This window comes from Prionailurus viverrinus, chromosome A3, assembly GCF_022837055.1.
Source record: "Prionailurus viverrinus isolate Anna chromosome A3, UM_Priviv_1.0, whole genome shotgun sequence".
Lineage (NCBI taxonomy): Eukaryota > Metazoa > Chordata > Mammalia > Carnivora > Felidae > Prionailurus > Prionailurus viverrinus.
In genome coordinates this window covers 121,358,422-121,386,269 of record NC_062563.1, presented here as the reverse complement: position 1 = coordinate 121,386,269, position 27,848 = coordinate 121,358,422, and the positions used below count along the sequence as shown (strand labels likewise).

Sequence of the window (27,848 nt, the reverse complement as noted above, 5' to 3'; positions counted from 1 at the left end):
CTTTATACTTGCATGTAACAGATATCGCACGACATATGTCAAAAAATACACAGAAGCCTCTCCCAAACCCCAGTCTACCTGGCTGTGACTTGAACCAAAAGAGTCAACAGCAGGAAAGGGCTCACAGGCCACCACGACCACCGTGGGGCCCCTCCCCTGCCACTGGGGTTTGTCAACAGGCATTTCTGGAGGAGCTGCGGGTTCCACGTCAAAGAAGCCTTTTCTCGACAAACAAGGAAACGTTAACCATCTAAGTGCGCTCCCATTCACGGTCGGGAGGAGTGCCAATTGTTAGAACCTCTATATGAGATGATTTGGTAATATTTCTCAACATTAAAAATGTGCCAGCGCGCCTGGGTGGTTCAGTTGGTTAAGCATCTGACTCTTGATTTCGGCTCAGGTCATGATCTCACGGTTGGTGAGATCGAGCCCCGCAACGGGGGGGGGGGGGGGGGGGGGGCCCGCCTGGGATTCTCTCTCTCCTTCTTTTTCTGCCCCCGCCTCAAATAAATAAACTTTAAAAAAATAAAATCACTTAAAAAATAAAATAAAAACGTACGTTCCTGGTTTCTCAAAAAATTAGAACTCTGCGTAGAACTACCATATGACCCAGCAACTCTACCTCAGGGTATATGTCCCCAAGAACTGAGAGCAGAGACTCAAACAGGTACCCGCACAGCCGTGTTCACAGCAGCTGAAAGGTGGAAACAACCCAGTATCCCTCCACAAATGAACGGATAAACAAATGGGGTATACGCATGCAACGGAGTATTATTCAACCTTGAAAAGGAAGGAAATCCTGACAGGGGCTGCAACACGGATGAGCCCCGAAGACACCACGCAGAGTGCAACAAGCCGGTCCCAGAAGGACAAATAGTGTCCGATTCCACTTTTGTGAGGTGCCTGGAAAAGGTAAATTCATAGACATAGAAAGCAGGATGGCGGTAGCCAGGACCGGGGGGAAAGGAGGTGGGAGAGCTCATGTTTAATGGCCACGGCGTTTCGGTTTGAGATGATGAAAAAGTTCTAGAAGCGAATAGCGGTGACGGTTGCACAACACTGTGGGGGTACTTGGTGCCACTCAACTGTACAATTAGGAGCCCAATTAAAGAAATGTCACGTCTCTATAATGGAATACAATGCAGTCACTAACAAGGATGAGGCAGTGCCACATCAACTTAGAACCCTCTCGAAGACAGCAGGTGAAAGATCAAGTATGGAAGAGGGGATATACTATTTGCGTGGGTGTGAAAAGTCTGTGTCCCAGATCCAGATTTGGAAAGAACTGGAATCCTGCAAGGGCACACGAGACATGACGGTGGCTGTCTGAGGGATGGGGAAGAGGACGGCTGTGTGTGAGAAGCTTACCTCCCACGGTATAACCTTTTTCACACCTTCATGATTTTATACTATGTACATTTCTAGCTACTTAAAAATCAACATAAAGAAGTATAAAATAACATCCAACCTTTGCTTCTTGCTATTTTTAAAAAATGTTTATTTTTGAGAGAGAAAGCCAGTGCAGGCAGGGGAGGGGCAGAGGTGGGGGGCGGGGTGGGGGGGACAGAGGATCTGTGCTGACAACAGCGAGCCCAAAGCGGGGCTCGAACTTATGAACCACGAGATCGTGACCTGAGCCGAAGTTGGACGCCCAACCGACTGAGCCCCCTAGGCACCCCTCTTTCTTGCTGTTACAGAGGAGCTTACACCAGACCGACACTTAAGCCACGAACAACTACAGAAGCTGGATAAGACAGCTATCTGAAGCCTATGGGAAACAACCAAGGTGGCTAGGATGGGAGGGGACAAGGTCTCTGAGGGCAGGGAAACACACTTGAGCGAGCCCAACACACTCTGTCACTTTTGCCCTTGAGGTCAGGGTTCAGAGGATGGATGGAGAGCAATGGCTTCAGCTTTCAAGGGGGTGGAGAAGCAAGGATGGGTGAGCAAGCATTCCAAGGCAGAGCAGCGGGGTAAGGTCCTGGGGACAAGAGAGCCTTTCTCTACACAAATCCTGCAAGGTGTCTGCCCACCGCCAAGCGACATGGGTGAGAGACCAAGAACCCAAGTGGAAAGTGAGAGCTGAGAGGCTAACACTGAAGGGTAGTTTGGCTGTCTTATTGTGGCCGGGAGTCCAGGGTCCTTCAAGGGGAGGACCAGCCTTTGAGTTAAGACCCTTGAAGGACTATTTCCTAAGATTAGGCACAACAGGAACCAGCTCTCGGACTAAACCCCGGCCCCAAATCTTCTAGACCCCACATTGGATCAAGGTGAGGTGCAAGAAAAGTCAGTCCTCTCTGGAGAGACACATCCTTCAGAGCTGCTACTATTTTCCATACACGATATTCAGCATTTAATTTATCCAGCATTTTTTATTTTTGAAAAAAATTTTTTTCCAACGTTTATTTATTTTTGGGACAGAGAGAGACAGAGCATGAACGGGGGAGGGGCAGAGAGAGAGGGAGACACAGAATCGGAAACAGGCTCCAGGCTCTGAGCCATCAGCCCAGAGCCCGACGCGGGGCTCGAACTCACGGACCGCGAGATCGTGACCTGGCTGAAGTCAGGACGCTTAACCGACTGCGCCACCCAGGCGCCCCGTATCCAGCATTTTTTAAAAAAGGCCAGGATGCGGGTGGCTCAGTCAGTTAAGCATCCGACTCGTGATTTCGGCTCAGATCGTGATCTCACGGTTTCGTGAGTTTGAGCCCCACATGGGGCTCCACGCTGACTGTGTGGAGCCTGCTTGGGATTCTCTCTCTCTTCCTTTCTCTCTGCCCCTCCCCAACCCATGCTCTGTCTTTCTCAAACTTAAAAAAAAATTTTTTTAATTAAAAAAAAAAAAGTTAAAGGCCATGATGCCATGAGATGAGACCAAAAATCAACAGGGAAAAGCAGACCCGTCAGTATTTCAGATATTGCCGTTGTCCAAGAGCTTAAAATTTTTACTATGTTCCGAGGAATAGATGACAAAATGGAGAACTTCACCCGAGAAGTGGAATGTGTCTTTTACTTAAATCAAATGGAAATTCTAGAGACGAAAAAAATGCAATATTGAAATTAAGGATGCAACAGAGGAGCTCAAGCACTGAGCAAAGGATTAGTAACCTGGAAGTCACATCAGTATAAATATTCAGTCTGAAGCGAAGGAAAAAAAAAGGACGATTCAGAAAAAAACACAGAGATTTCTGGAACATGGTAATGTCTAACAAGGACATCTAGAGTCCTGGAAGGAAAGGAAAGAATGGGGCAAAGAGATACTGGCTGAACATCTCAAAACTGATGAAAGACATCAAGCCATCAATTCAAGAAGCTCCTCAAATACCACGCGGGGTAACTGCAAAGAAAACCGCCAGGCGCGTCACCATGAAACTGCTGGACGCCAGAGACAGACTGTAAGAGCAACCGGAGGAAAAAAATACAAAAACTACGTATTACTTTAAAAGGAGCAAGAGTGTGTCAGGCAGCCAGCCGGCATTTCAACAAAAATAGCAGAAGCCACAGGATAATGGAATGACGCCTTCAAAGGACTCTGAGTCCAGCGCTGTCGACCTAGAATTCTACCTCTGACAGCAAGTGACTTCCAAAACCGAAAGCAAACTGAACACATTTCCAGGCAATTAAAAATACAGAGATCTTCCCTAACAGACCTTCGTGAAGAGTGACACTAAGGGGAATTCTTCAAGAGGATGGAAGAGCTGGACTGACAGGGCAGAGCCTGCTTGGGATTCTCTCTGTCTCTCTGCCCGCCCCCCCCCCCCATCTCTCTCTCTCTCTCAAAATAAGTAAATAAACTTTAGAAAAAGGGGGGGGGGCGCCTGGGTGGCTCAGCTGGTTTAGTATCTGACTTCAGCCTCAGGTCATGATCTCGCAGTTCAAGAGTTCGAGCCCCGCATCAGGCTCTGCGCTGACAGCTCAGAGCCTGGAACTTGCTTCAGATTCTGTGTCTCCCTCTCTCTGTGCCCCCCCCCGCTCATGCTCTGTCTCTCTCAAAAGTAAATAAACATTAAAAAAAGTAATAAAAATAAATAAAAAATGGATAAATAAAAAACTTGCAATAGCCAGAAAGTCTGGAGGAAAGGAAATTAAATGTTGGGAGGCCCTTGCACTGTGCCCAAAAAGGTAAAAATTCTAATTTGGGGTAGATGCAAATGCATCATGATGGACATGTATCAGCATTACTTCATTGTTGGAAGATATTTTGATGCATTTTTGTAAAAATCCATGTTGTCTTTAAGTACATCAAAATCAATCAAAAATGAGAGGTCAAAAATCAAGTTCCGACGGATTTCAAAGGACTGAGATTACACAGAATAGGTTCTCTGACTGCAGCAAAGTAAACTGGAATCAATAATAAAAAGAGGGCCTTAAAAATTCCCTGTATGCTTGCAAACTAATTGATGTACCCTCAAACAGCCTGGGGATCAAAGATATCTCAGTGGAAATTAGAAAGTATTTTGAACTAAATGACAACAGAAATAGGACATATCAAAATCTGTAGAAGGAAGCAAAAGCACAGAACGCGGGACATCCGAGCACCAGGAGCGTGTTTTAGAAAAGAAAAATGCTAAAACCAGTTAAATTCCATCTCAAGAAGGTCAAAAAGGGCATGATGTCAACCTCAAAGAAAGTAGAAGAGAATCAAAGTCAAAAACATAATGCATTACGGAAGTGCACAAAGAAAGCAACAAAAAGGTGGTTCACTGAAAAGGCTCAAACATTAATAAACCTCAGCAAGACAGATTAAGGACAAATAAAAAAAAGAGAAGGCCCAAACTAGCAATATCAGTAATGAAAAGGGAATATCGCTATAAAACCCACGGAAAGACAAAATCCCACGTCAGAAATGGGACATATTCATATGAAGTTGGTTAAGTTCCTGAAAAAACAAAACTTATACAGTTATATAAGTTATATAAGTTATGTTATAACTTATACAAAAAACCTCGTACCTTTGAGGGAGACTGAATCTCATAAAGAAAACTCCTGAGCCACAAGGCTTCGCTAGTGAGTCATTTGTTTTTATTTGAGAGAGCACGCCAGAGCAAGAGAGTGTGCACGAGAGCTGGGGAGGGGGCAGAGGGAGAAGGAGAGGGAGGGAGGGAGAGAAAGGGAGGGAGGGAGGGGGAGGGGGAGGGAGAGAGAGAGAGAGAGAGAGAGAGACAGAATCCCAAGCAGGCTCTGTGCCGTTAGCATGGAGCCTGATGCGGGGCTTGATGTGGGGCTCGATCCCACGACCCTGGGATCATGACCTGAGCAGAAATCAAGAGCTAAATGCTCAGCCGAGCCACCCCGGTGCCCCGAGAGGCCTTCTACTCCTGCAAAGAACCCATATCTTCTTCAAACTCTCCCAGGTTAGAAAGAGGAAACACTTCTTTCCTAAACCCAGCACAACCATGACGTCCAAACCTGCCAAGGACACAGAAAGGAAGTAAAATTGCAAGCAGATCTCATGCACACGGTCACAAGAGTCCTAAGGAAAACATGGGCAAACGGCAACACCCAGTTTTGGGGCGGGGGTGTGTGTGCAGAATTCCGCCCCTCCTGATGGTAACAGTGCTTTTCTCATTCCCAAAGGGACAGACGCAGATTATCTGATTTTCACCAAAGGTTTTAGTCTCATGTACACTTTACACATAGGGAAACTGAGGCCCAAAGAGGCGAAGGAGCTGGCCCAAGGTCACACTCAGGCTAGAGCTGGGCAAGACCAAGTCATTCCACTCGATAGATACTTACAGGCACCTGCTGTGTCCCAGTTAAGCCTGGGGGTGTGCATCTGTGCCTCTCCACCCTGTGCACCTCCCTTCGGCCTCCCTGGACCCCTCTCTCCTGGAGCCAGTGTCTGCTCTACTACTGCTCACAACACAGCAGAGGAGCAGTGTGGCCCGGAGAGGCTGCCAGCGCCCCCTGGCTGCTACGTGGCGCTCGGGAGTCCTGGAGCAGGTAGGAATGGCCCTCTTTGTCAGGCTCCCAACCCTGCCCCTGCCCAGCGGGGCCATTAGAAAATGCCCATGTACTCCACGGTCTGGGCACTGCAGCCTGACCGTCCCCATTTCCAAGCTCTACAGGTTACAAAGCACTTCTGCTTGTATTTCTGCCTTCAGGGAAACCTAAAGACAAGCATCAATACTCCTGCTCTGGAGTCTCAACACCCCCACTTTGCAGATGAGGAAAGCAAGGCTCTAAGAGGGGGATAACTTGTCCATATTATCTATGCAGAGAATATCAGATCCAGGTGAGACACAGGACCTTCCTCTACTGCACCGGGACACCCCCCACCAAGCACTGTTTGATGTGACTGAGGATGTCCTGGATTATACCAACTATATGTCCTGAGACAGACAAGACTGACGGGTGTGCTGAAGGCTGCACAAATACTCTAGAAAAAGAACTCCTGACCTAGATAAGCGATGACACAAGCTTTTTTTTTTTTTTTTTAATGTAGAGAATCCAGAGGGATGCCTCCACGGTATGAGAGAGGAGATACAGAAAGAACCCAGCCAGCATGTAAAACAGAAACTGAAGAACGCCTTTCAAGACACTCTAAAGCCAGTAAAGGACGGGATTCTTTACATACATTCAAGCAGAAGCAGCTCGTGGGAAACCACAGGCTACAGGGGTGGGGACAAGGAGGCAAATTCAATGACCTGCTAAGCTTGGCCCCTTGTGGCAACAGAGGCTGGGGAGATTCCTCTTCTGAAACCTGCCTTCTGAAGGAGTGGAGTCTGAGGCCCAGCCCAGAAGCTTCTAGATCTCCTTGGTAAACAGAGAAAACACATCCCCAGGAGAGAGGAAGTGAGGACTCATCAGCAAATGACTCAGTGTGTGCCTTCGAAGAGCATCATCTAGAAAAGGGGAGGCCCGCCAAGGAGGCCCCCAGGCAAAGGCTCCAGAGAGGCCCCCGGAACTCTGGCCCTGTCCACCTGAGTGGAAAACAGCAGTTTCAGTGAATCCAGAGCCAAGAGCACCACCTGAACACAAAATGACATGGTTCCCAGAAAAGGGAATCCTCTATTTTCAAACTATTGAGTTTGTTTGTTAGCAGGAAATAAACCTATGGATAACAGGAAGTTGGCGGATGTAATTTCTGCAGACCTTCAAAAGGCATCGGAGATGAATCCAGACCAGAAACTATTTAAAAGACTGAATCACACGAGAACTGGGTGGTTCTGTGGTGGATCAGGCTGGAGTAAAGCCAGTAAACAAAGAGCGGGGGCAGCAGGCACTTCTCTCAATGGAAGAATGTAAACAGTGGGGTCCCCAGGGTTTGGACTGGTTTTACTTCTTCATCGAGGACTCAGAAGGAGAAGGAAGTGGGAGACGCACAGAGCGTGAAGGAAACTTAGCGCCCTGGGTGGAGGCGAGCAGGTTGATGGGCCTCACCCAGAAGGCCCCCCTGCTATGGGCTGGGCCCACCCCGCTGCAGAGAACACAGCTCGGAGTGCACAGCAGGGACACATGGCGAATCAGCCGTAGAACCGGAAAGGGTGGCAGAGGAGGACTGACCTGAAGTGACGCCCATGGGGGGAAAGCACTTAGAATAAACCCAGAGAACTTTTTCACCTGAGAGAGAGGAACACAAGGAGTCGTTGGTGACTGCTTGGGCCAATGTAGTTCTTTAAAAAGTTTTAAATTATAGGGGGGAAAAAAACAGGAGGAGGGGAGGAGTAGGTCAAGCACAGAGGAGGAGAGAGGACAGGGCTTCCAGCAAGGCAAGCTCTCCGAAGTCAGAAGGAGCCCTGTGACGGTCAGAGGCCCGGGAGGCAGCCAACACCTGGCCCTGGCAGGTGATCCCCGAGCCCTGGGGAGCCCTGGGGGCGGGGGAGAGGGGGCGCTGCACTGTCCCAGGCCCACCCCCTCCCAATCGGCCCCTCTCTGGCCCTGGTCGCTGGCCCCGGGCTCCAGGCCTGCACGGCCGCATGGCCACCCCGCGAGGACCTCACCTGCTGCTGGCTCTGCTCCTCGAGGTTCATTTTCACCTCCAGCGACTGGCGGGCCTCCAGGAAGGCCTTGCGGTGCTTGCGGTCCGCCATGTAGTAGGACATGACGCCCACCATGATGGCGCACAGGTAGAGGCAGACGTTGGCCAGGATCTGTGCCCCGAGGAGAGAAAAGGACAATGGTGAAGGCACATGCTCAGGAGAGAGGATGGAGAAGGGGGGGTGGGTGGTAACGAAAATCAAACCCCTAGTTGCCCAGTGTCCAGGGAGGGCCCCGGCGAGCCTCTGACCCTGATGGGACGTTTAGGGCCCTGGAACAGACCCTGCCCCGCTTACCATAGGCAGGTGAGGCCCCGGCCTGGAAGGCTGCTTATGGGGCTGTTTGCCTCTCCTGCTCACAGCGCAGCTAAATTGGCCGATCCCGTGCACCTGTGTGGCCTGACGGTCCCTCTGCTCCCCAATTCATTCATTCTCTCATTTGTTCAACCACCACTTACTGAGGACTCACTTATTAGGCGCCCTTAGGTGCTGTGCTGATTAGCTGGGAGGAGAGTGTACAAAACCCCGACCTACTAGCTGGGGGTGTATAATCCTAAAAGCTGCAGGTTGCACTGAAGGTCACAGATGTGAAGCCGTGTTGGGCCAACTCCCAGCCCTCACGCTACCTTCCACGTGACGCTGCAGGTATACAGGTGTCTGGCATTCACAGGCATCCTCCCAGCCAACCCCACCTGCCAGCAGATGAGGGGTGGCCGGTACCAGTACTGAGGTCCCATGAGGAAGTTACGGGAAGGGGACAGGGCAGCTGTGCGACGGATGTCTGTCCTGCAAGCTCGGTACATCGGTACAAAGGCCTTCTTGGGCACTGAGTCTGTTCCTCCATCCTTGGCACCCTCCAGGCTCCCCTAGGTGTCTGTGGTCCCCAGCCCGTTTCCACAGGCTTCTGGGATTGCAGACTCAACCGCCTCCTGCTGCAGGTAACCTTGGATATGGACCTGAACGTTCAAACCACATCTCATTTCCTGGTGCTCATTTCCTGGGCCCCAGTCTCTGACCCTGACTGGGCCCCATCTGGGGCTGCACCAGGTTCTAGCTCCTCCTGCTTCTCCAAAGCCACCTGCCAGGAGCCAGCTCCAACAAGGTCTGGCCCTGCCCATGCCCTGAGGCTCACACCCTCCCCACCTGGGTTCCCTGAGGTCCCGCCTGAGGAAGGCAGACCCCTCCTCTGAAGGGCGTGGTTTCTCAGGCAGAAGTCTGGCTGAGATGCGGGTAGGGAGGCAGAAGTTCTTCATTTCTGGCCCCAGGGGGAGAAAGTGTTCTCTTAGTGAAGGATAATGCATTCTGGGTAGGTGAAAAATGCAGGGAAGTCAATTTTAGATTTTTAAAGAAGATGGCTTAATAGACGACGAGAGGTTAATTCTGACATTAATTTTCTGGATACTCTTGGTTATGCCATATTCCCCTCTGTTTTTGTGTTTTATCAGGGCTGATCGTGCTAACCCTGAGGACCCACCACCCCCGGCAGAAAGTTCCTGCAGGCCTGGGCACTCATCACAGGCCCACTGAATAATGAGTTAGTACATGTGATGTGTCTGGAGACTGGTCATAAAGTCACCAGACGCAGACCTCACAAGCTCCTTAAACTGCTGGTTCCAGCAACTAACAACTCATTGTGTTCTTGGGGCTGGGTAGCCCCATCACTATACCATTCATGGGGCAAGTGGGCAATTTCAAAAATCCTAAGGGATATCTCTTGAACTTTTGCTTGGACATGATAGGCCATTCCCACCTGAGCACTATCAATATGGCCTCAGGACACTTATTAAATACCTGATAACCCAAAGAGCTGCCAATTTACATTAAGTGAGTCAAAGCAAATCACAAAGATCACGCTGCGTCTCCAAGCCAGTCTGGCCTGAGGTCCAAGAATGTCTACCAGCCCAAAGGTCACCTTCCTCTGGGGCTGTATAGCCTTAGAATCTACCCAGTCCCAAATTCATGGCACAGGAAGCTAGTCAACAAGGTCAGGCTGTACCTCAGGCATCTCATGGAGTGGGAGCGCTTTGCCAAAACCCACACAGGGTCCGGATACAGCAGTCACCAGGGCCAAGGGTCTCTAGGTCCTAGAGGTCAAGGGAGTAGCTGCACGCAGACGAGCCACAAGTCTGGGCCCCATACCTACCGGTGTCAACAACTCTGAACCAGAGGCTCCAGACCCATCTCTGGCCCTGGCCACCACCTGGGCTGTCACACTGAGCCATGGACAGAGCTCCACGCCTAGGGGTCTCTTGCCCCCCAACAGGTCCTGCTGTCCACCTCACGGGGTGGATAGAGCAGACTCCATAAAGTGTAAGCACTGAGCCGGTGTCAGTAATAACTGTTTTACTCCCCATCGGGGTCCCTCCTTAAGTAAACCACCTGCTCTGTAGACAGCAACTGTAACAGGAAAGCTTTAAACCAACTCCCACCAAAGGTTATTATCCAAAGAGTATAACAGGGGTGCCTGGGTGGCTCAGTCGGTTAAGCGTCTGACTCTCGATTTTGGCTTAGGTCACGATCTCTTGGTTGGGGAGTTTGAGCCCTGCGTTGGACTCTGTGCTGACAGTGTGGAGCCTGCTTTGGATTCTCTCTGTCCCTCCCCTGCTCCCTCGCTCCCTCTCAAAACAAACAAACAAACAAAAAAACAAACAAACAAACAAACAAACAAAGAGTATAACAGGATTCAGGTTTGGTTCACAATGGAAACCATCTCTACGGGACAGCACTCCCTTCAGCCTATTTTAAAATAAGACCCACGTTTGCATTCCTCTTGGCAGGTGCCGAAAACAAACTTAGGAGGAGCCCTGGACTGTTGCCCTGCCCCTCGCTGGATGGGGAACCTGCTAGGTCAAGAAACTTCCCTGAGCCCCCACCTCACCACCCATGAGCTGAGGGGCGGCCTACCTCATCTCGCAAGTCCCTGCAGTCCTGACCCCGGCTGGCCCTCATCAGACCTCACTTCTGAGGGCAAAGGTGGGCCTGGAAATGACCTGCTCGGAAAGGCTGGAGGGAAGGCAAGGCGGGTCGGTTCCCAGGGTGGCCAGAGGGTCATACCGCTTCCTGTCCCCTGCCCACCCCTTCTCGACCTGCACTCTCAGCTCATCTGAGGGGATGTGGAGGCAAATGGCCATGTCCAGGCCACACGCCGGAGAGTCCTGTGGGTCCCGCAGGTCCCCCCCGTGCCAGGGAATTCTCTCCCTGCATCGCAGTGAGCTTATTCCTTCCTGGAGGATTCTCCCAGGAGCCCCAGGCTGTGCTTCTCAGCGCTCCCCCAATTCTCTAAACTTACCTCAACGAAAGGGTCCTCAGGGTTGCTGTGGATCCTGTGCTCCCCAGAGCCACCTGAGGTAGTGCAACCACGTCACAACTTGCCCCTCCTCCCGACCCCTTCAGAGGGGTCCAGTATGGTCTTCCCCCTACTTGCCCTTCCCCTTCTGGGGAGCAGATGAGCAGGCCAGAAGCCATCACAAACCTGACCTCCCAGCCTCATGGTCTCCCCGGGACGCAGCCCTCTAATATCCCAGCTGCCGCACCCCAACCCTCTCCCATGCCACCTCAGCCCAAGAACAGAGGAATGAGGCTCGGTCACTTTGCTGGGCAGGGTACAGGCCAGGACAGTAGTGGGGATGGTCCCGGAAATATCCAGGAGATGAGGCTGCGCAAAGATGCAGACAGAGGTCGGGTGGGTGGGGATCACATCCGATCAGGGAGGTGACGCACGGCTTCAGGAAGACGCGGGCTCTACAGAGATGGGGTCTCAGAAACAAAGACTGCCTCGGATACCACACTCAGCGACCAAGCGTGGCAGGAAGGCTTCTCCTGTCATCATCGTCAATGATTGCCTGAGGGAGCTCAGCGCCAGGGGTTTGCAGACATGACACCTGACCCTGTGGACAGACAGGGAGGTTCCCAGCTCAGGCAGTTCCGAAGGCCAAGCAGGAGCCCTGATGCGGCCTCCTGGCTTTTCGGGGTGGCCCAGGAGGGGGTGGGGGCAGCTTGTCACACTGGACTCAACACACGTTTCCGTCTCGGGGGGGGGATTCCCCCGCACAAGCCTGAGAAGCTCTGCTCTGGGGTGCCACGGAGGTCACCTCTTCTCACCCCAGGGAACCCCTTTCCCCAGTGAAAGAGACTGGGCAGCAATCTCATTGCAAAAGAACTGTTATTTTTTCTTAAACACAAGATTTTTAAACTAACGAGGAGAATGAACGAATCTCCCAAGTGGGTAAACATTCAGACTCAACAGCTTCATCTAACCCAGGACAGCCGGATGAAATGTTTGTAATACCCCAGCTCAGAAACGCAGCCGTGAGAAAATTCCTTTATGAAGTCCTTCCTTTTGGAATTTGATGAATCACAATATCCTGCACATTTCTGCCAGTCCACAGGGACATGGGGCTGCTCTAAGCAGGGCTTTAAAAGAGAAGTCATCCCCTTGGAGGCAGGCTGGTGCCTCAACTGCCCAGGCCGACCCCTCCCCATAGGCTCATTCCAGCCTGGAGATTCCAGAATACTCCAGAACTGGGGAGAAGAAACCCAGGGAGAGAAGGCTGCTCTGGGAGCCAACATCCTTGTGAGCTGCCCTTGGAGACCTCATGATGCTCTGCTGTCAGGGGAAGACCATACTGGAGCCTCTGTTCATTAAAACTAACTTAGATGTTTTGGGAAAAAAAAAAAAAAATTCCACGGAGTCGTAAAGCAGGAAGGAACAGGGCAGAAGTTATCTCTGTAGGCAACCAACCTCCCCAGCCCAAGGAAGACAGGCCGGAGCCTGGGGTGGCCACCACTCAGTGCCTGTGGGCCCCACTCTGGAGCCGTGCTCCCTGCAGACTGGAGGGGACCTTCCTCATCAGTCAGGTCCCTGCTGACATGTCCCCTCCTCGCAGAGACCTGCCCTGACCTCCCCCCACCCACCCCCCCCACACTCTCTCTGTTTTCCTTTTTAAAACCCTGCAGAGAAGTATCTGCACTTTTTATTCGTCCTTTTATTTGTCCGTTTACTCTGTTTACTTCACTAGAAAGCAAGCTCCAAGGGGACGGGGCTTTGGTTCTGTTTCCCTGCGGATTCCCCAGTGCCTAGGACCGGGTCTGGCACATGGGAAGCCGCCAATGCCTACCGGATGAACGAGTGGCAGAAAGAGGCTGGGCCGTGCAGTCACGCAGACCTCTCCTACCACCAGCAGGCTGTGTGGCCTGGAGCAAGTCACTTTCCCTTTCTGAGATGTGACTTCTTCATCCTCGCAGGAACCCCGAAGGCTGGGCCAGTAAGACCAAAAGAGAGGTTATATGCGACACCACCCGGGACAGGGCTTGGCACAAAATATGTTCTTAGTGACTTTCTATTCCTCCGGAGGGGAGAAGGGAAATTCGTGCCTAACAATAAGACTAACGGAGTTTCATCACACCTCCATGTTCACAATCCTACCGGCCACAACAAGCAAAGTTCTTATTCTCATTTTGCGGAAGAGACTTGAAGCCCACAGAAATGAGGCTGTGAGCCTGTGGTCTCCTGGCAGTGCTGACGCTGGAGCTCAGATCTCCTTACTCTTTTTTCCCCGCTACAAGCAGAGTTTGAGTTTTAAGGCATTAATTAAACATCTGCTCTGACCCAGGGGACTGCGTATCAGAAGCCAGCCTGGCCTCGGGGTGGGTCCACCGCGGCTCTCGTGCCCAGCTAGCAAGACGCCAGCCAAGCATGATGCCAGGGCTTTCCCTACGTCACTCAGCCGAGTTGTGACGAGGGTCAGTGGAGGCGGAGGTCCCAGGCACTGGGGGCCCGTGGGGAGCACAGAACCCAGGAAGGACCTGTGGCATCTATACAGGTGGGGAGGTCTGCAGACAGCGGAGGGGGTAGATGCTCTCGTGCTGGCCCACAGCAAACTCCAGCATCGCTGTGCCAGGAGACGTCTGGGGTCTCTAAGAAATATAACCCTACCCAGCACAATTCAAGGTTTGAGCCTTGGGGTACCGCTGGAGGGTCCTTCCAAGCTTGTCCGGTTTCTACCACGTGCCTCAAAACAAAAGGACCTCTAGAAACTTCCAATTTGTTTCATAGCTTGGGCGAGCCTCTGCTAACAGATACGCAATGTCCACCTTCTTCCAAAACAAAGACGACTTCCAGAATAGGCATCTAGCCGATGTGACATGTTACACGAGGCCCCTCATGATCTGCCAGGTTGCCAGGACAGCTTCTCAGGTTGTGCACTGCACAGTCCCCGGGGCACCACCCTGCAGACTCTGATGTGATGGCTCCCCTACAGGTATGGAACATGGCAGTCCTGACAAGTGGGGTCCGGCGTCACTCGTTTCTTCTGCCTGGCCGCCACCCACCAAGCTCTCCTCACCCCAGCCACACCGGACCTATCACCAGCCCTCTAATAAGATGTGCTATTTCAGGGCTCTATGGTTCTAACCCGAACATCCTGCCTCTCCTCCTTTGCCTGTGGAGGGCCACACGTGGTGATGATCCTCAGACTGAACCCGGGTCAAAAACCCAATACATAAATGGCTTTAGTCTTTCCCAGAAAATGTTAGTTATCGTTACTACTTCAAGACCCAGCTCCAACACCACCCGCCAATCCCCAAACAGAATTAATCATTCATTCATTCATTCATTCATTCATTCATTCAAAGACTTAGTGAATGTCCATCCTGTGGAGGTAGGTATTTGGCAAGTAGCAATGAATATGGCAGAAAAAGTTCCTGCTGTCAGGAGCTGATGTTTTGCTAACAGTAGATAAAAAAGAAGCATGATTCGATAATAAAAGTATCAGAGCCCAACAGAGAATAAAAATGATAAAGTAACAGGTAGCCTGCTTTAGACTAGAAGGTGAAGGAGATTGTTGGCCCCAATTCGTCACTCCCCCATACAAGTATCACAGAGCCACACACTTGTCATAGCCTCACGGAGAAGGTTCCCTCCCGCTGACTCTGACCACGGGATCTGCTCTGGTCAAATGGATGTCAGCACATAGGACACGAGCAAATGTTTGTAATTCGCCTGCACTTCCCTCTGGGCTTCCACCGTTGCCACGAGAACAATATGCACCAAGAACCTCACTGGTACAGCGCATGAGGGACCTGTGGAGCCAAGCAAAACTCAAGCTCCAGCCTGGAGCAAAGCCCAGCTGAACCCAGCCCAGGTCAGGCCCCAGCCTAGCCATAGATGTACGAGTGAGAAACGTGTGCTTGCGAGCCACTGACTTTCGGGTTGTTACACTGCATTAAGTGACAAGAGCCGGTGAATGCAGGTCGGTTAGGACAGGTGTTCCCGAAGTGGTGGCATCTGTCTTTAATTTACACCCAAGTTAGTTGGCATATAGTGCAATAATGATTTCAGTAGATTCCAGTGATTCATCCCCTATGTATAACACCCAGTTCTCATCCCAACAAGTGTCCTCCTTAATGCCCCTTCCCCATTTAGCGCATCTTCCCACCCACAGCCCCTCCGGCAACCCTCAGTTTGTTCTGTGTTTAAGAGTCTCTTCTGTTTTGTCCCCCTCCCTGTTTTTATATTTGTTTTGCTTCCCTTCCCTTATGTTCATCTGTTTTTTATCTTAAATTCCACATATGAGGGAAGTCATATATTTGTCTTTCTCTAATTTTGCTTAGCATAATACCCTCTAGTTCCATCCACATTGTTGCAAATGGCAAGATTTCATTCTTTTTGATTGCCAAGTAATACTCCATTACACACACACACACACACACACACACACATTTTCTTTATCCATTCATATGCCAGTGGACATTTGGACTCTTTCCACACTTTGCCTATTGTTGATATCGCTGCTATAAACATTGGGGTGCACATGCCCCTTTGAAACAGCATACCTGCATCCCTTGGATAAATACCTGGTGGTGCAATTGCTGGGTCGTAGGGTAGTTCTATTTTTAACTTTTTGAGGAACCTCCATACTGTTTTCCAGAGTATTGCACAAGTTTGCATTCCCACCAGCAGTGCAAAAGAGACCCTCTTTCTCCACATCCTCGCCAACATCTGTTGTTGCCTGAGTTGTTAATTTTAGACATTCTGACTGGTGTGAGGTGGTATCTCACTGTGGTTTTGATTTGTATTTCCCTAATGATGAGTGACATTGAGCATTTTTTCATGTCGGTTAGCCATCTAGATGTCTTCTTTGGAAAAGTGTCTATTCATGTCTTTTACCCATTTTTTCACTGGATTATTTGTTTTTTGGGTGTTGAGTTTGATAAGTTCTTTATGGATTTTGGATATTAACACTTTATCTGATATGTCATTTGCAAATATCTCCTCCCATTCCATTGGTTGCCTTTTAGTTTTGCTGATTTTTTTCCTTTGCTGTGCAGAAGCTTTTTATTTTGATGAGGTCCCAATAGTTCATTTTTGCTTTTGTTTCCCTTGCCTCTGGAGATGTGTTGAGTAAGAAGTTGCTGTGGTCAAGATCAAAGAGGTTTTTGCCTGCTTTCTCCTCTAGGATTTTGATGGTTTCCTGTGTCACATTTAGATCTTTCACGCATTTTGAGCTTATTTTTGTGTATGGTATAATAAAGTGATCCAGGTTCATTTTTCTGCATGTCACTGTCCAGTTTTCCGAACACCTTTTGCTGAAGCGACTGTCTGTATTCCATTAGATGTTCTTTCCTGCTTTGTCAAAGATTAGTTGGCCATACGTCTGTGGGTCCATTTCTGGGTTCTCTATTCTGTTCCATTGATCTGAGCGTCTGTTTTTGTGCCAGTACCATACTGTCTTGATGATTACAGCTTTGTAACACATCTTAAGGTCCAGGATTGTGATGCCTCCAGCCTTGGTTTTCTTTTTCAGGATTGCTTTGGCTATTCGGGGTCTTTTCTGGTCCCATACAAATTTTAGGATTGTTTGGTCTAGTTCTGTGAAGAATGCTGGTGTTATTTTGATAGGGATTTCATTGAATATCTAGATTGCTTTGGGTAGTATCAACATTTTAACAATATTTTTCTTCCAATCCATGAGCATGGAATATTTTTCCATTTTTTTTTGTGTCTTCTTCAATTTCTTTCATAAGCTTACTATAGTTTTCAGTGTATAGATTTTTCACTTCTTTGGTTAGGTTTATTCCTAGGTATTTTATGGGTTTTGGTGCAATTGTAAATAGGATTGATTCCTTGATTTCTCTGTTGTTTCACTACTGGTGTATAGAAATGGAACTGATTTGTGCACATAGACTTTATACCCTGTGACTTTGCTGAATTCATGGATCAGTTCTAGTAGTTTTTTGGTGGAATCTTTTGGGTTTTCCATATAGAGTATCATGTCATCTGTGAAGAGTGAAAGTTTGACTTCCTCCTTGCCAATTTGGATGCCTTTTATTCCTTTGTGTTGTCTGATTGCTGAGGCTAGGACTTCCAACGCTATGTTAAATAACAATGGCAAGCGTAGACATCCCTGTCATGTTCCTAACCTTACGGGGAAAGCTCTCCGTTTTTCCCCATTGAGGATGATATTAGCAGTGGCTCTTTCCTATATGACTTTTATGATTGAGGTATGATCGTTTTATCCCTTTCTTGAGGGTTTTTATCAAGAAAGGATGCTGTATTTTGTCAAAAGCTTTCTCTGCATCTATTGAGAGGATCATGTGGTTCTTGTCCTTTCTTTTATTGATGTATCACACTGATTGTTTTGCAGATATTGAACCAGCCCTGCTTCCTAGGTATAAATCCCACTTGGTCATGGTGAATAATTCTTTTAATGTATTGTTGGATCTGGTTGGCTAGTATCTTGTTGAGGATTTTTGCATCCATGCTCATCAGGGAAATTGGTCTGTACTTCTCATTTTTAGTGGGGTCTTTGTCTGGTTTTGGAATCAAGGTAATGCTGGCTTCATAGAATGAGTTTGGAAGGTTTTCTTCCATTTCTATTTTTTGGAACAGCTTCAAAAGAATAGGCGTTAACACTTCTTTAAATATTTGGTAGAATTCCCCTGGAAAGCCATCCAGCCCTGGACTCCTGTTTTTTGGGAGATTTCTGATTACTAATTCGATTTCTTTATTGGTTATGGGTCTGTTCAAATTTTCTATTTCCTCTCATTTCAGTTTTGGTAGTTTATATATTTATAGGAATTTGTCCATTTCTTCCAGATTGCACAATTTATTGGTGTGTAATTGCTCATCATATTCTATTATTGTTTGTATTTCTGCAGTGTTGGTTGTGATCTCTCCTCTTTCATTCTTGATTTTATTTATTTGGGTCCTTTTTTTCTTTTTGATCAAACGGGCTAGGGGTTTATCAATTTTGTTAGTTCTTTCAAAGAACCAGCTCCTGGTTTCATTGATCTGTTCTACTGCTTTATTTATTTCAATAGCATTGATTTCTGCTTTAATCTTTATTATTTCCCATCTTCTGCTGGTTTGGGGTTTTATTTGCTGTTATTTTCCCAGCTCTTTAGGTGTAGGGTGTATCTGAGACCTTTCTTCCTTCTTTAGGAAGATATACTTCCCTCTCATGACCACATTTGTTGCATCCCAGAGGTTTTGGCATTATCATCTTCATTGGCTTCCATGTACTTTATAATTTCCTATTTAACTTCTTGGTTAGCCCATTAATTCTTTAGTAGGATGTTCTTCAGTCTTCAAGTATCTATCTTTCCCAATTTTTTCTTGTGGTTAATTTCGAGTTTCATAGCGTTGTGGTTTGAAAATATGCACAGTATAATGTCAATCTTTTCATACTTGTTGAGGGCTAATTTGTGTCCCATTATGTGATCTACTCTGGAGAATGTTCCATGTGCACTCAAGAGGAATGTGTATTCTGCTGCTTTAGGATGAAATGTTCTGAATGTATCTGTTAAGTCCATCCAGTCCAGTGTGCCATTCAAAGTCATTGTTTCCTTGCTGACTTTCTGTTCAGATGATCTGTCCATTGCTGTAAGTGGGGTGTTGAAGTCCCCTACTATTATGGTATATTATCAGTGAGTTTCTGTATGTTTGTGACTAATTGATCTATATATTTGGGTTCTTCCACACTGGGGGCATAAATGTTTACAATTGTTAGGTCATCTGGGTGGATAAACCCCTTAATTATGATATAATGCCCTTCTTCATCTCTTGTTACAGTCTTTATTTTAAAACCTATATTGTCTGCTATAAGTATGGCTACTCTGGCTTTCTTTTGGTGATCATTAGCATGACAGATGTTCTCCATTCCCTTACTTTCAATCTGAAGGTGACTTTAGGTCTAAAATGGGTCACTTGTAAACAGCATAAAGATGAGTCTTGTTTTCTTATCCATTCTTTTTATATGTCTTTTGACTGGAGCATGTAGTCCATTGACATTTAGAGTGAATACTGAAAGATATGAATTTATTGCCATTGTGTTGCCTGTAGAGTTGGAGTTTCTGGTGGTGTTCTCTGGTCCTTTCTAGTCTTTGTTGCTTTTGGTCTTTTTTGTTTTGTCTTTTCTACCCTCAGGAGCCCCCTTAAAATTTCTTGCAGGGCTGGTTTAGTGGTCATGCACTCCTTTAGTTTTTGTTTGGGAAATTCTCTCTCTCCTTCCAGTTTGAATGACAACCTTGCTGGATAAAGAATTCTTGGGTGCATATTTTTCCAATTCAGCACACTGAATATATCCTGCCACTCCTTTCTGGCCTACCAAGCTTCTGTGGATAGGTCTGCTATGAACCTGATCTGTCTTCCTTTGTAGGCTAAAGACTTTTTTTCCCTTGCTGCTTTCACGATTCTTTCCTTGTCTGTGTATTTTGTGAATTTGACTATGAAAGGCCTTGTTGATGGTCAGTCTTTGTTAAATCTAATGGGAGTTCTCTGTGTTTCCTGGATTTTGATGTCTATGTCTTTCCCCAGGTTAGGAAAGTTTTCCACTATGATTTGCTCACATAAACCTTCTACCCCTTTTTCTCACTCTTCATCTTCTGGGACCCCTATTATTCAGATTTTATTCCTTTTTAATGAGTCACTGTGTCCTCTAATTCTTATATCATACTCTTTTGCCTTAGCTTCCCTCTTTTTTTCCTGCTTCATTATTTTCCATAAGTTTGTCCTCTATATCACTGATTCGCTGCTCTGCTTCATCCATCCTTGCCACCATGGCATCCATTCAAGATTGCATCTCAGTTATAGCATTTTTCATTTCATCCTGACTAAATTTTACTTTCTTTTATCTCCGCAGAAAGGGAGTCTATGCTTTTTTCAACCCCAGCTAGCATTCTTATTATCATGATTCTAAATTCTGGTTCAGACATCTTGCTTGTACCTGCATTAATTCCCTGGCTGTCATTTCTTCCTATTCTTTCTTTTGGGGTGAATTCCTTTGTTTCATCATTTTGAAGGAAGAAAAAGAATAAAATAAAATTAAATTAAAATTAAAAAATTAAAAACAACACAAAAAGGTTGTCATCAAAGGATGCTAGATCCTAGGTGTGTTTTGGTCTGATTGTCAAAACAGCTTGATAGAATAAAGGAAAAAGGGAAAGAAAAGAAAGGAAACATAAGGAAAAAACAAGGAAGATGTTTGAAAAATTTTTTAAATGAATACAATAAAATAGAATAAGATGAAATCATGAAAGTAAAATAGAATAAAAACTTACAAAAAATAAATATTGTAGAAAAAAATCTTTTTTATAAGAACGGAAAATAAAAATAAGTTTTTTCTCTTTCTGTATTCAATAAGAAAAAAAGTGAACAGATGGACCAGCGAACAGAATGAAATATGATTGAAATTACATCCAGTTTCCCCTAGAATTCAAACTATGAAGCACTTTATAGTCTGTAAACTAAGCAGGTGGAGAGATTTATGATGTTCCTCTACAGCATGCTTGGCACAGTTGGATGGGGGGCTTCGTGCAACAGCTCCGTTCTCCACTAGATGGAGCTGCTTAGTTTACTGGGGTGGATCATTGTGGCACATATATGCATGTATGTGCATGCACAGGAGAGGTGAAACTGGTGTAACCCAGCTACCCAATCTCTAATATCAGAACTCTTTGCTCTGACTGGCAATCAAGCACCCCTCTTTTGTCTCTGGCTTCAGTCCACTCCCGGCTTCTACACTGTCCATGACCATGCCATCAGGCTGCCAGGCAGCACCTCCGTCCCAAGTTTCATCTCAGATGGGGCTGTGTTTCCAAACCCCTCACTTCTGAGGGCCCTGTGGCTTTGACCTGCTCAGACCCTCTGGGGGAAGGTCTCCCCGAGCAATGGCTAGGTGCCAGCCTGCTCCCAGGAACGTTCATGCAACTGCACTGCTGCAGATGCCCAGAGACTGAGACTGGGTTCCAGCCCACCCCAGAAAAAGTTCGCATGATCGTGTAGCAGCAGCGTTTCAGGGATTACGGTAAATCACAACACACATCTGGCGCCAGGCTTCACTGCCCCTTAACATCCTTGTTCCAACACCAGCAAATGTGGCTGTTCTCTGGGGTCCACTGGGACCTCTGCCTGTGGGGAGGCTGTACAGCCTCTACCAAATGTCCTCTCAGCTGGGGAACTGCCTCTCCCCATGTGGCCCAAGGACCCCACTTTCTGCTCCTGGGGGTTTGCCCTTCCCACCAGAGCTCTGCCAGGTATCAAGCTGAGGAGTTTCAGACTCTGTGCTCCCCTGTTCATAGTCTTATGGTATCCAAACCCTCTCCTTTCTCCTTTCTCACTTTTTTGTTAAGTCCCTTATGGGTGTTTCTACTTTCTCTCCAGCTGTTTTCAGGGGGAAGTGCTTTTCCTGTGCTTCCTCCACCCCCATCTCCAACCTCTCTCCACAAACAAAAACAGCTCCCTACCGTCTGTGGGTTCTCTTTCCCCCAGTTCACCTCTTCATGCCATATACTTGCTGAGTTCTGTGGTTCAAGTTATGCAGATTGCTGTGTTAATCCTCAGATCAATTTTCTAGGTGTGCAGGATGGTTTGGTGTTGATCTAGCTGCATTTCAGAGATGAGAGATGCAAAAAACTTCCATGCTGCTCTGCCATCTTGGCCCCCCCTCCCTGAAGTGGTGGCATTTAAACAGAGATATGAATGACAAAAAAAGACATAGCCATGGGAAAACTATTAACCAAGACCATCCTGGATGGATAATATATTGCAAAGGCCCTGGGACACATGCCTCTTTTCCATGGACACCCCCACCATACCCTCTGATACTTCTGAGTGTCTCTCTCCCAAACTAAAACACAGGAAGCCCCCAAGGTCAGGGTGTCTCACTCACATTTTCAGCCTCTGGGGCTGATGCACTGGCTGACACAGAGCACAGCTAGCTGCATGAATAGCTCCAGAAGGCAGGCCAGAGAATAGTTCATTCTTCACAGAGGTGTTCCCCTTGATAAGAGAGCCAAAATCAAGCTAGAGAAAGGCCAGAAGCAGTGGTTTTCAAGTGGTGGTGGTGGTGTGTGTGTGTGTGTGTGGGGGGGGGTGATCTGACCCTGCTGGGGGCTATATGGCCATATGTCTGGGGACATTTTTGATTTTTTGGTTGTGGTGAGTAGGCGGGAGAGTGCTCCTGGCATCTACTGAGTGGAGACCATGGCTGCTGCTGAATACCCTCCAGTGCACAAAGCAGGCCTCACAGTAAATAATGACCTAGCCCCAAATGTCAACAGACCCGAGCTCAAGAAACCTTGGCTAGTACAATGCCGTCTTCCTTTTGGATCCCTGAGCATTCATGTGAAATTTCCTAAGCTTTAATTACTGAACAATAATGAACTCTGAGGACAAAGATATGAGCAAGCAGATTTTTATGTCAATCATAGGCCTTGGGGCTAAGAGGAAAATGCCACTAACACGCGCTGAACATAAGGACACGATGTCTTGATAAATGCTCCTATGATGCAAAGCCAGCTCACATCACTGAGGGAGAGACGATTAAGACCATAGAAGGCCATCCGGTCTGTCTCCCTGTGGGAGGAGATGCAGGAATGAACACCCAACATTTAATATTTTATAATGACCCAGGGATTATTCACTTCAAATCTGAGGAGTAGGATGGGAGAGTCAGTGAACCCCCAAAATTAGGGGCAAATTGTGTTTTGCCCTTTTCTAGGGGAGCAAATCCATTGCTCTCATCGTATTCTCAAAAGGGCCCGTTAGCCCAGATGATTAAGAATCAAAGAACTAATCAAAAGTTCCCCCTCTCCCCTGGTGGCTTCACTTTAGAAACAGAAAACATGTGGTCACACTATTCTGTGTCTTCTCTTAGTCACCTTGGTCTTTTTTCTCTGGGCCAAATAATTCTAATTTTGCTTAAAGGACTCTATTTTAAAATGTTTAATCATACTTGGCTTCCAGATCCTTTAAAAAAAAAAAAAAAAACAACTCAACCCCACTGACGTCTTGGTAAGTGGCAGGGCTCCATCCTGGGTCCTGGACAGTAAAAAAACGATCTCAAGAGCAGAGATAAAGAAGCTACTGGAAAAAGAGGAAGCACAGATTGATCCTGATGGAGAAAAGGGTAGGTCAGCAAAGACCCCCAAGAGGGAGTAAAACTTGAGCTGGCCCACTCAGTTGTGGTCCTACACACACACTCACAACACCAAGCTTGTACAGACATTTTAGTATATGGATTCTGGATGGTAAAGGAAATTTAAGCCAATCTCTGATTATCAAAGTAAAAAAAAAAAAAAAAAAAAAAAAGAAGAAGCAGTGTCTGGATGGCTCAGTCGGTCGGGCATCAGTCTTTGGCTCAGGTCGTGATCTCCTGGTTCGTGGGTTCGAGCCCCATGCTGGGTTCTGTGCTGACAGCTAAGTCTAGAGCCTGCTTTGGATTTTGTGTCTCCCTCTCTCTCTGCCCCACCCCCCACTCATGCTCTCAAAAATAAACATTAAAAAATTAATTAAAAAAAAGAAAAGAAAAGGGGCACCTGGGTGGCTCAGTCGGTTGAGCATCTGAATTTGGCTCAGGTCATGATCTCGCGGTCTGTGAGTTCAAGCCCCACATCAGGCTCTGCGCTGGCAGCTCAGAGCCTGGAGCCTGCTTCAGATTCTGTGTCTACCTCTCTCTCTGTCCCTCCCAGACTCACGCTCTCTCTTAAAAATAAATAAACATTAAAAAAAAGTTGAAAAAGAAAAAGAAAAATTAGCTACACACTTACAGGAGTAATCAGAATGACAACACAGTCCTATGCTGCCTGCTCAGGTCCTGTTAACCTCTGAGCAATACCAGTTGCATTTAACGTACAGATCCTGACTTTACTCAAGAGCAAATGTACCAGCCCAGAGGAAGAGGAGCACATAATCTGAAGATTCTTAGAGTTCCAGAAATATAATCATCACATAAACCTAGCATGAGGAAATGTGGAGGGAGATCACCAATCACACAAAAACATCAAAGCCCCTCTGTACGTACCCACAGAGCAGAGCAAGCTCTTAGGATTCCAGAGTTCCCTACCTCTCAATTCAGAATGACTCCAGTCTTGAGAGTGAAACTTTTGGCAGACTCTCAAGCTGCAGAAACCAGCCACTGCTCCTCCTCTTTGGGGACTCCCTCCCATTTCTTCTCTCCCACTGTGCTTCTTAGGCATTACCCGGTGGTCTGTCTTCCCTACAGCCCCTCAGAGCCTGTCCAGGGACATCTGGAATGGTATTTTTAGTCCCTGGTTTCAACTCAACCCTTCGGGACTTACTCCTTAGTTGCTATTTCTCTAGGTCAGTGCTTCTGAGCCAAGTGCTCTGGGATCCCGAGGGAAACAGGTGAAGAAGGGAGATTCCTGGGTCCCACCTGCCTACTGAGGCCCATGGATCTGCAGTTCACACTCTCTTCTATGAGTTACTGTTCTGGGTGGTGTAATAAGCATTAAAGCAAAGCCAAGATCCTCTCACTTCCCTGGCTCTGGAAACCAAACTCTAGACACACAGGACTGCTTCATGTCATCTCCCTGTGCCTGTCACGTGCTTCTCTTCTGTCCACTGATTTGCTTTCCTTTTCTAATATTCACCCCTCACCCCAAGTGGCCACACCTCCTCCCCGTCTGACCAGCATCTCTTCATTATAGTCAAAGCCACACCCACAGAGATGTTTTCCATCTATTAATGTGGTTTCATTGGTCCTGCCTTGAGTCTAGTCTCCTAGTCCTCAATTCAGATTTTAAGTCATTTTCCAAATTTCCTTCTTATGGTCCCTTTTTCTGATTGCCCTTCTCCAGTCTCCCAAAAGAGCTAGCACATATTAAGAGAAACACTGGCCTGTGAGGACGCTGCCAGGCCGTGGGCCAGGTCTCTCAAGGAGATCTTAATCACACGGCATATTCAAATTCCAAACTTCAAATTCAAAGGCCTGGCAAACTATCACATCTCCTAAATTTCTGTTCTTCTACCTCAACTGTCTTGGGTTAGCACCACCTGGGGGTGCTCTCCTCATCCTTACCAGGGGTTCCCACCCCAGGCTTCACCTTAGAATCACCTGAGAGCTATACCCAGGCAGCACCCCAAAACAATGGAACCAGAGGCCCAGATATTGACATTGTTTAAAAGCCCCCAGGTGACACTCAGGTGCAGCCAGAGGTGCGACACAACACTTCGAGTGAGTGGGAATACCCAAGCCTGCCATGGTCTTCCCCACCCAGGCTGCTCTGAAGGTCCATTTCTGCCAGCTTAGGGATGGGACCACAGCTCACCGACCGTGCACTCCAGATAACTAGAATCCAGCACTGAACGTTGTGCACACCCAGTAAACCTTTGCTGAACGCCTGAACTAGCACTAGCCCTGTCGGGCTGGTGGTCATTTTTGTGCCTCTAGTGGGTCATTCGTCCCATCTGGTCTCCTTCCTTGTCACTCCTCTGGCCACTTCCTGGCCAAAGCCTTACCTTCCATAGGACTAGACACAGACTTCTCCCTGGGCCCTCTCTGATCCTGCCGACCCATCCCCTGGTATCACATTAATCTTCCAAAACTGTCTTTTTGCAAGCCCTACCTCCTGCTCGAAACACATCAATAGCTTCCAATTGTCTAAAAGGTAAAAATTCAAAGTCTTGTGTGCGGGGAGTGGTTGCTGCGGATTTAGGACAACTTCTGTTTTCCTTTTTGCTTTATAACCTCTCTGTTGTGAATCTCTTTGTGAGAAGAAAATAAAGACAATGAGCACTATTTGAAAGTTCCTATTCTTCTACTCACTTGAAACACCCGGCCCACCAGCAGACTTCGGGACCCTTTGGGACAGAGACACAGCTTCCTGGAAATGCCCTCCTCGCATGGAGAAGGCCCTCAATAAATGCCCCGTGGAGAGCAGCTCCACCACAGAGCCTCTGTATCTGGTCCAGGGGTCCACTGAGCAGCTCCTCTCTGTGCACCTGTTTCTACGGGACACACGTCTCCTCCCACGTCTTTCAAAGGATCAGCCGGGAAGATGCATCTTCCTCAAGTCCTCAAACAAGACCTGGGCACAGAATCCAATGACTTCACCCTCTTCCCTCCTGCTCTGCCTTGTGAAATGCAGGAATTGGGAACCATAGGGTCACCGCCACCAGGAATGACGGGAGAAGATGCCTTGCTTGCCCCAAGATCACTGTGCAGCATGCTGCCAGGCTAGTTGTTTGTCCCTCATCATTCAGTGCCAACATTTACAAAGGATGCATTCTCCCTATAAACTGGAACTGGTTCAGGCTGTCCCCACAGAATCACCATCTCACTCAGATGAGCCTTTCCTAAGGGAAGATCCTGAGTGGTTCTCTGCCAGCTGATGCACATGGCACAGCCACCCCATCACCAGGGCTCTGCTGGATCATTGCTGTTGGCATGAAGGGCCTATCAGCATCAGCCTGACAATCCCTTACAGATGATGCCACACGACTCACTCGATGGGCTAATCTCCTTTGCAACCACCTAGTTTCCTTCCTCTTGCCCTCAAATGCTTTTTCCACCTGTGAGAGCCAACCGTCCATCCTCTCCCTCAAAGACTGGCCTCCACCACCCAGCCAGCTGGGATTTTCTCATCCTGGGAACACACATTTTCCAGGCTTCCAAACGAGTTCTAAAGCCAGCCCTTGGCTTCCTGAGAGGTTCTTGACTTTTAGTCTTTCCATTGGTTTTTGCCTAATTTCCCCACCTATCGTCCTTATGCTTTTGACACACAAATGACCTGATCAGGACCCTCTCTGCCCAAGTGTGGGACTTAAGCCCATCGTCGCCATTGCCAGCTCTGCCCACAGTGGCTACTGCACCTCTCCCAGCTCAGAGCCTGGGCACCATGCTCCCAAGGCATCCTCCTGTGGGTCCCTGATGACCATCTGTCCCAACACACACACACACACACACACACACACACACACACACACACACACTCTTCCCTCCCTTGGTGAAATACAGCTTGGGGCCAGGAACACAACAGTTAGACCCCGAGCTTCAATCCTGCCTCTACCACTGTTGGCTGTGGCCTTTGCAAGTCACTTCTGCTCTAAGCCTGCTCCCTTTTCTGTGAAACCAGGATAAAACGGTCCTGCCTCGGTTGGGGGGTGGAATGCGGTAAGACGATGGGGGTGAAGTGCCCTGCCTCATACCCTACTGGACACAGTAAGGCTCAATAAATATTAGCTATTATAATCAGACATACTATAAATTCCCAACATTGCCACTGAACTTCATTCCCAGTTTTCCAGCTTTCTTAGCCTCCTTTAATGTCTTTTCATCGCCCGGCAAGGTAGGAGTATCAATGGTTCCCAAACCTGTCTGCACTTGTATTCCCAGGCTCCACCCTCAGGGACTCTGCTTTAGTATATCTGGTGTAGGACCGGGAATCTGTATTCTGAATAAAGCCCTCCTCCCCTCCTCCCTTCCTTTATTCTGAATAAAGCCCTCCTCCCCACTGAACGGGATCCTGGTGTAGCCCGTTCTACCTGGGAACCACGAGATTCAAGTATAATCTTACTGCCACATTTTATTATTTAAATGCAACTTCATGGTCCTTAGCCTCATCCTGTAA

General features: G+C 47.8%; 1 protein-coding gene across 3 annotated transcripts in view; it reads right to left on the bottom strand.

The window, feature by feature from the left end:
- ADCY3 (adenylate cyclase 3) overlaps positions 1 to 27,848 on the bottom strand; it is a 91,402-nt gene that overhangs the window by 37,076 nt on the left and 26,478 nt on the right. For all 3 annotated transcript variants that reach the window (XM_047852734.1, XM_047852733.1, XM_047852735.1), the window contains exon 3: positions 7,944 to 8,093. In XM_047852734.1, coding sequence (XP_047708690.1) covers positions 7,944 to 8,093 — 150 coding nt within the window. The remainder of the gene's footprint in view (positions 1 to 7,943; positions 8,094 to 27,848) is intronic.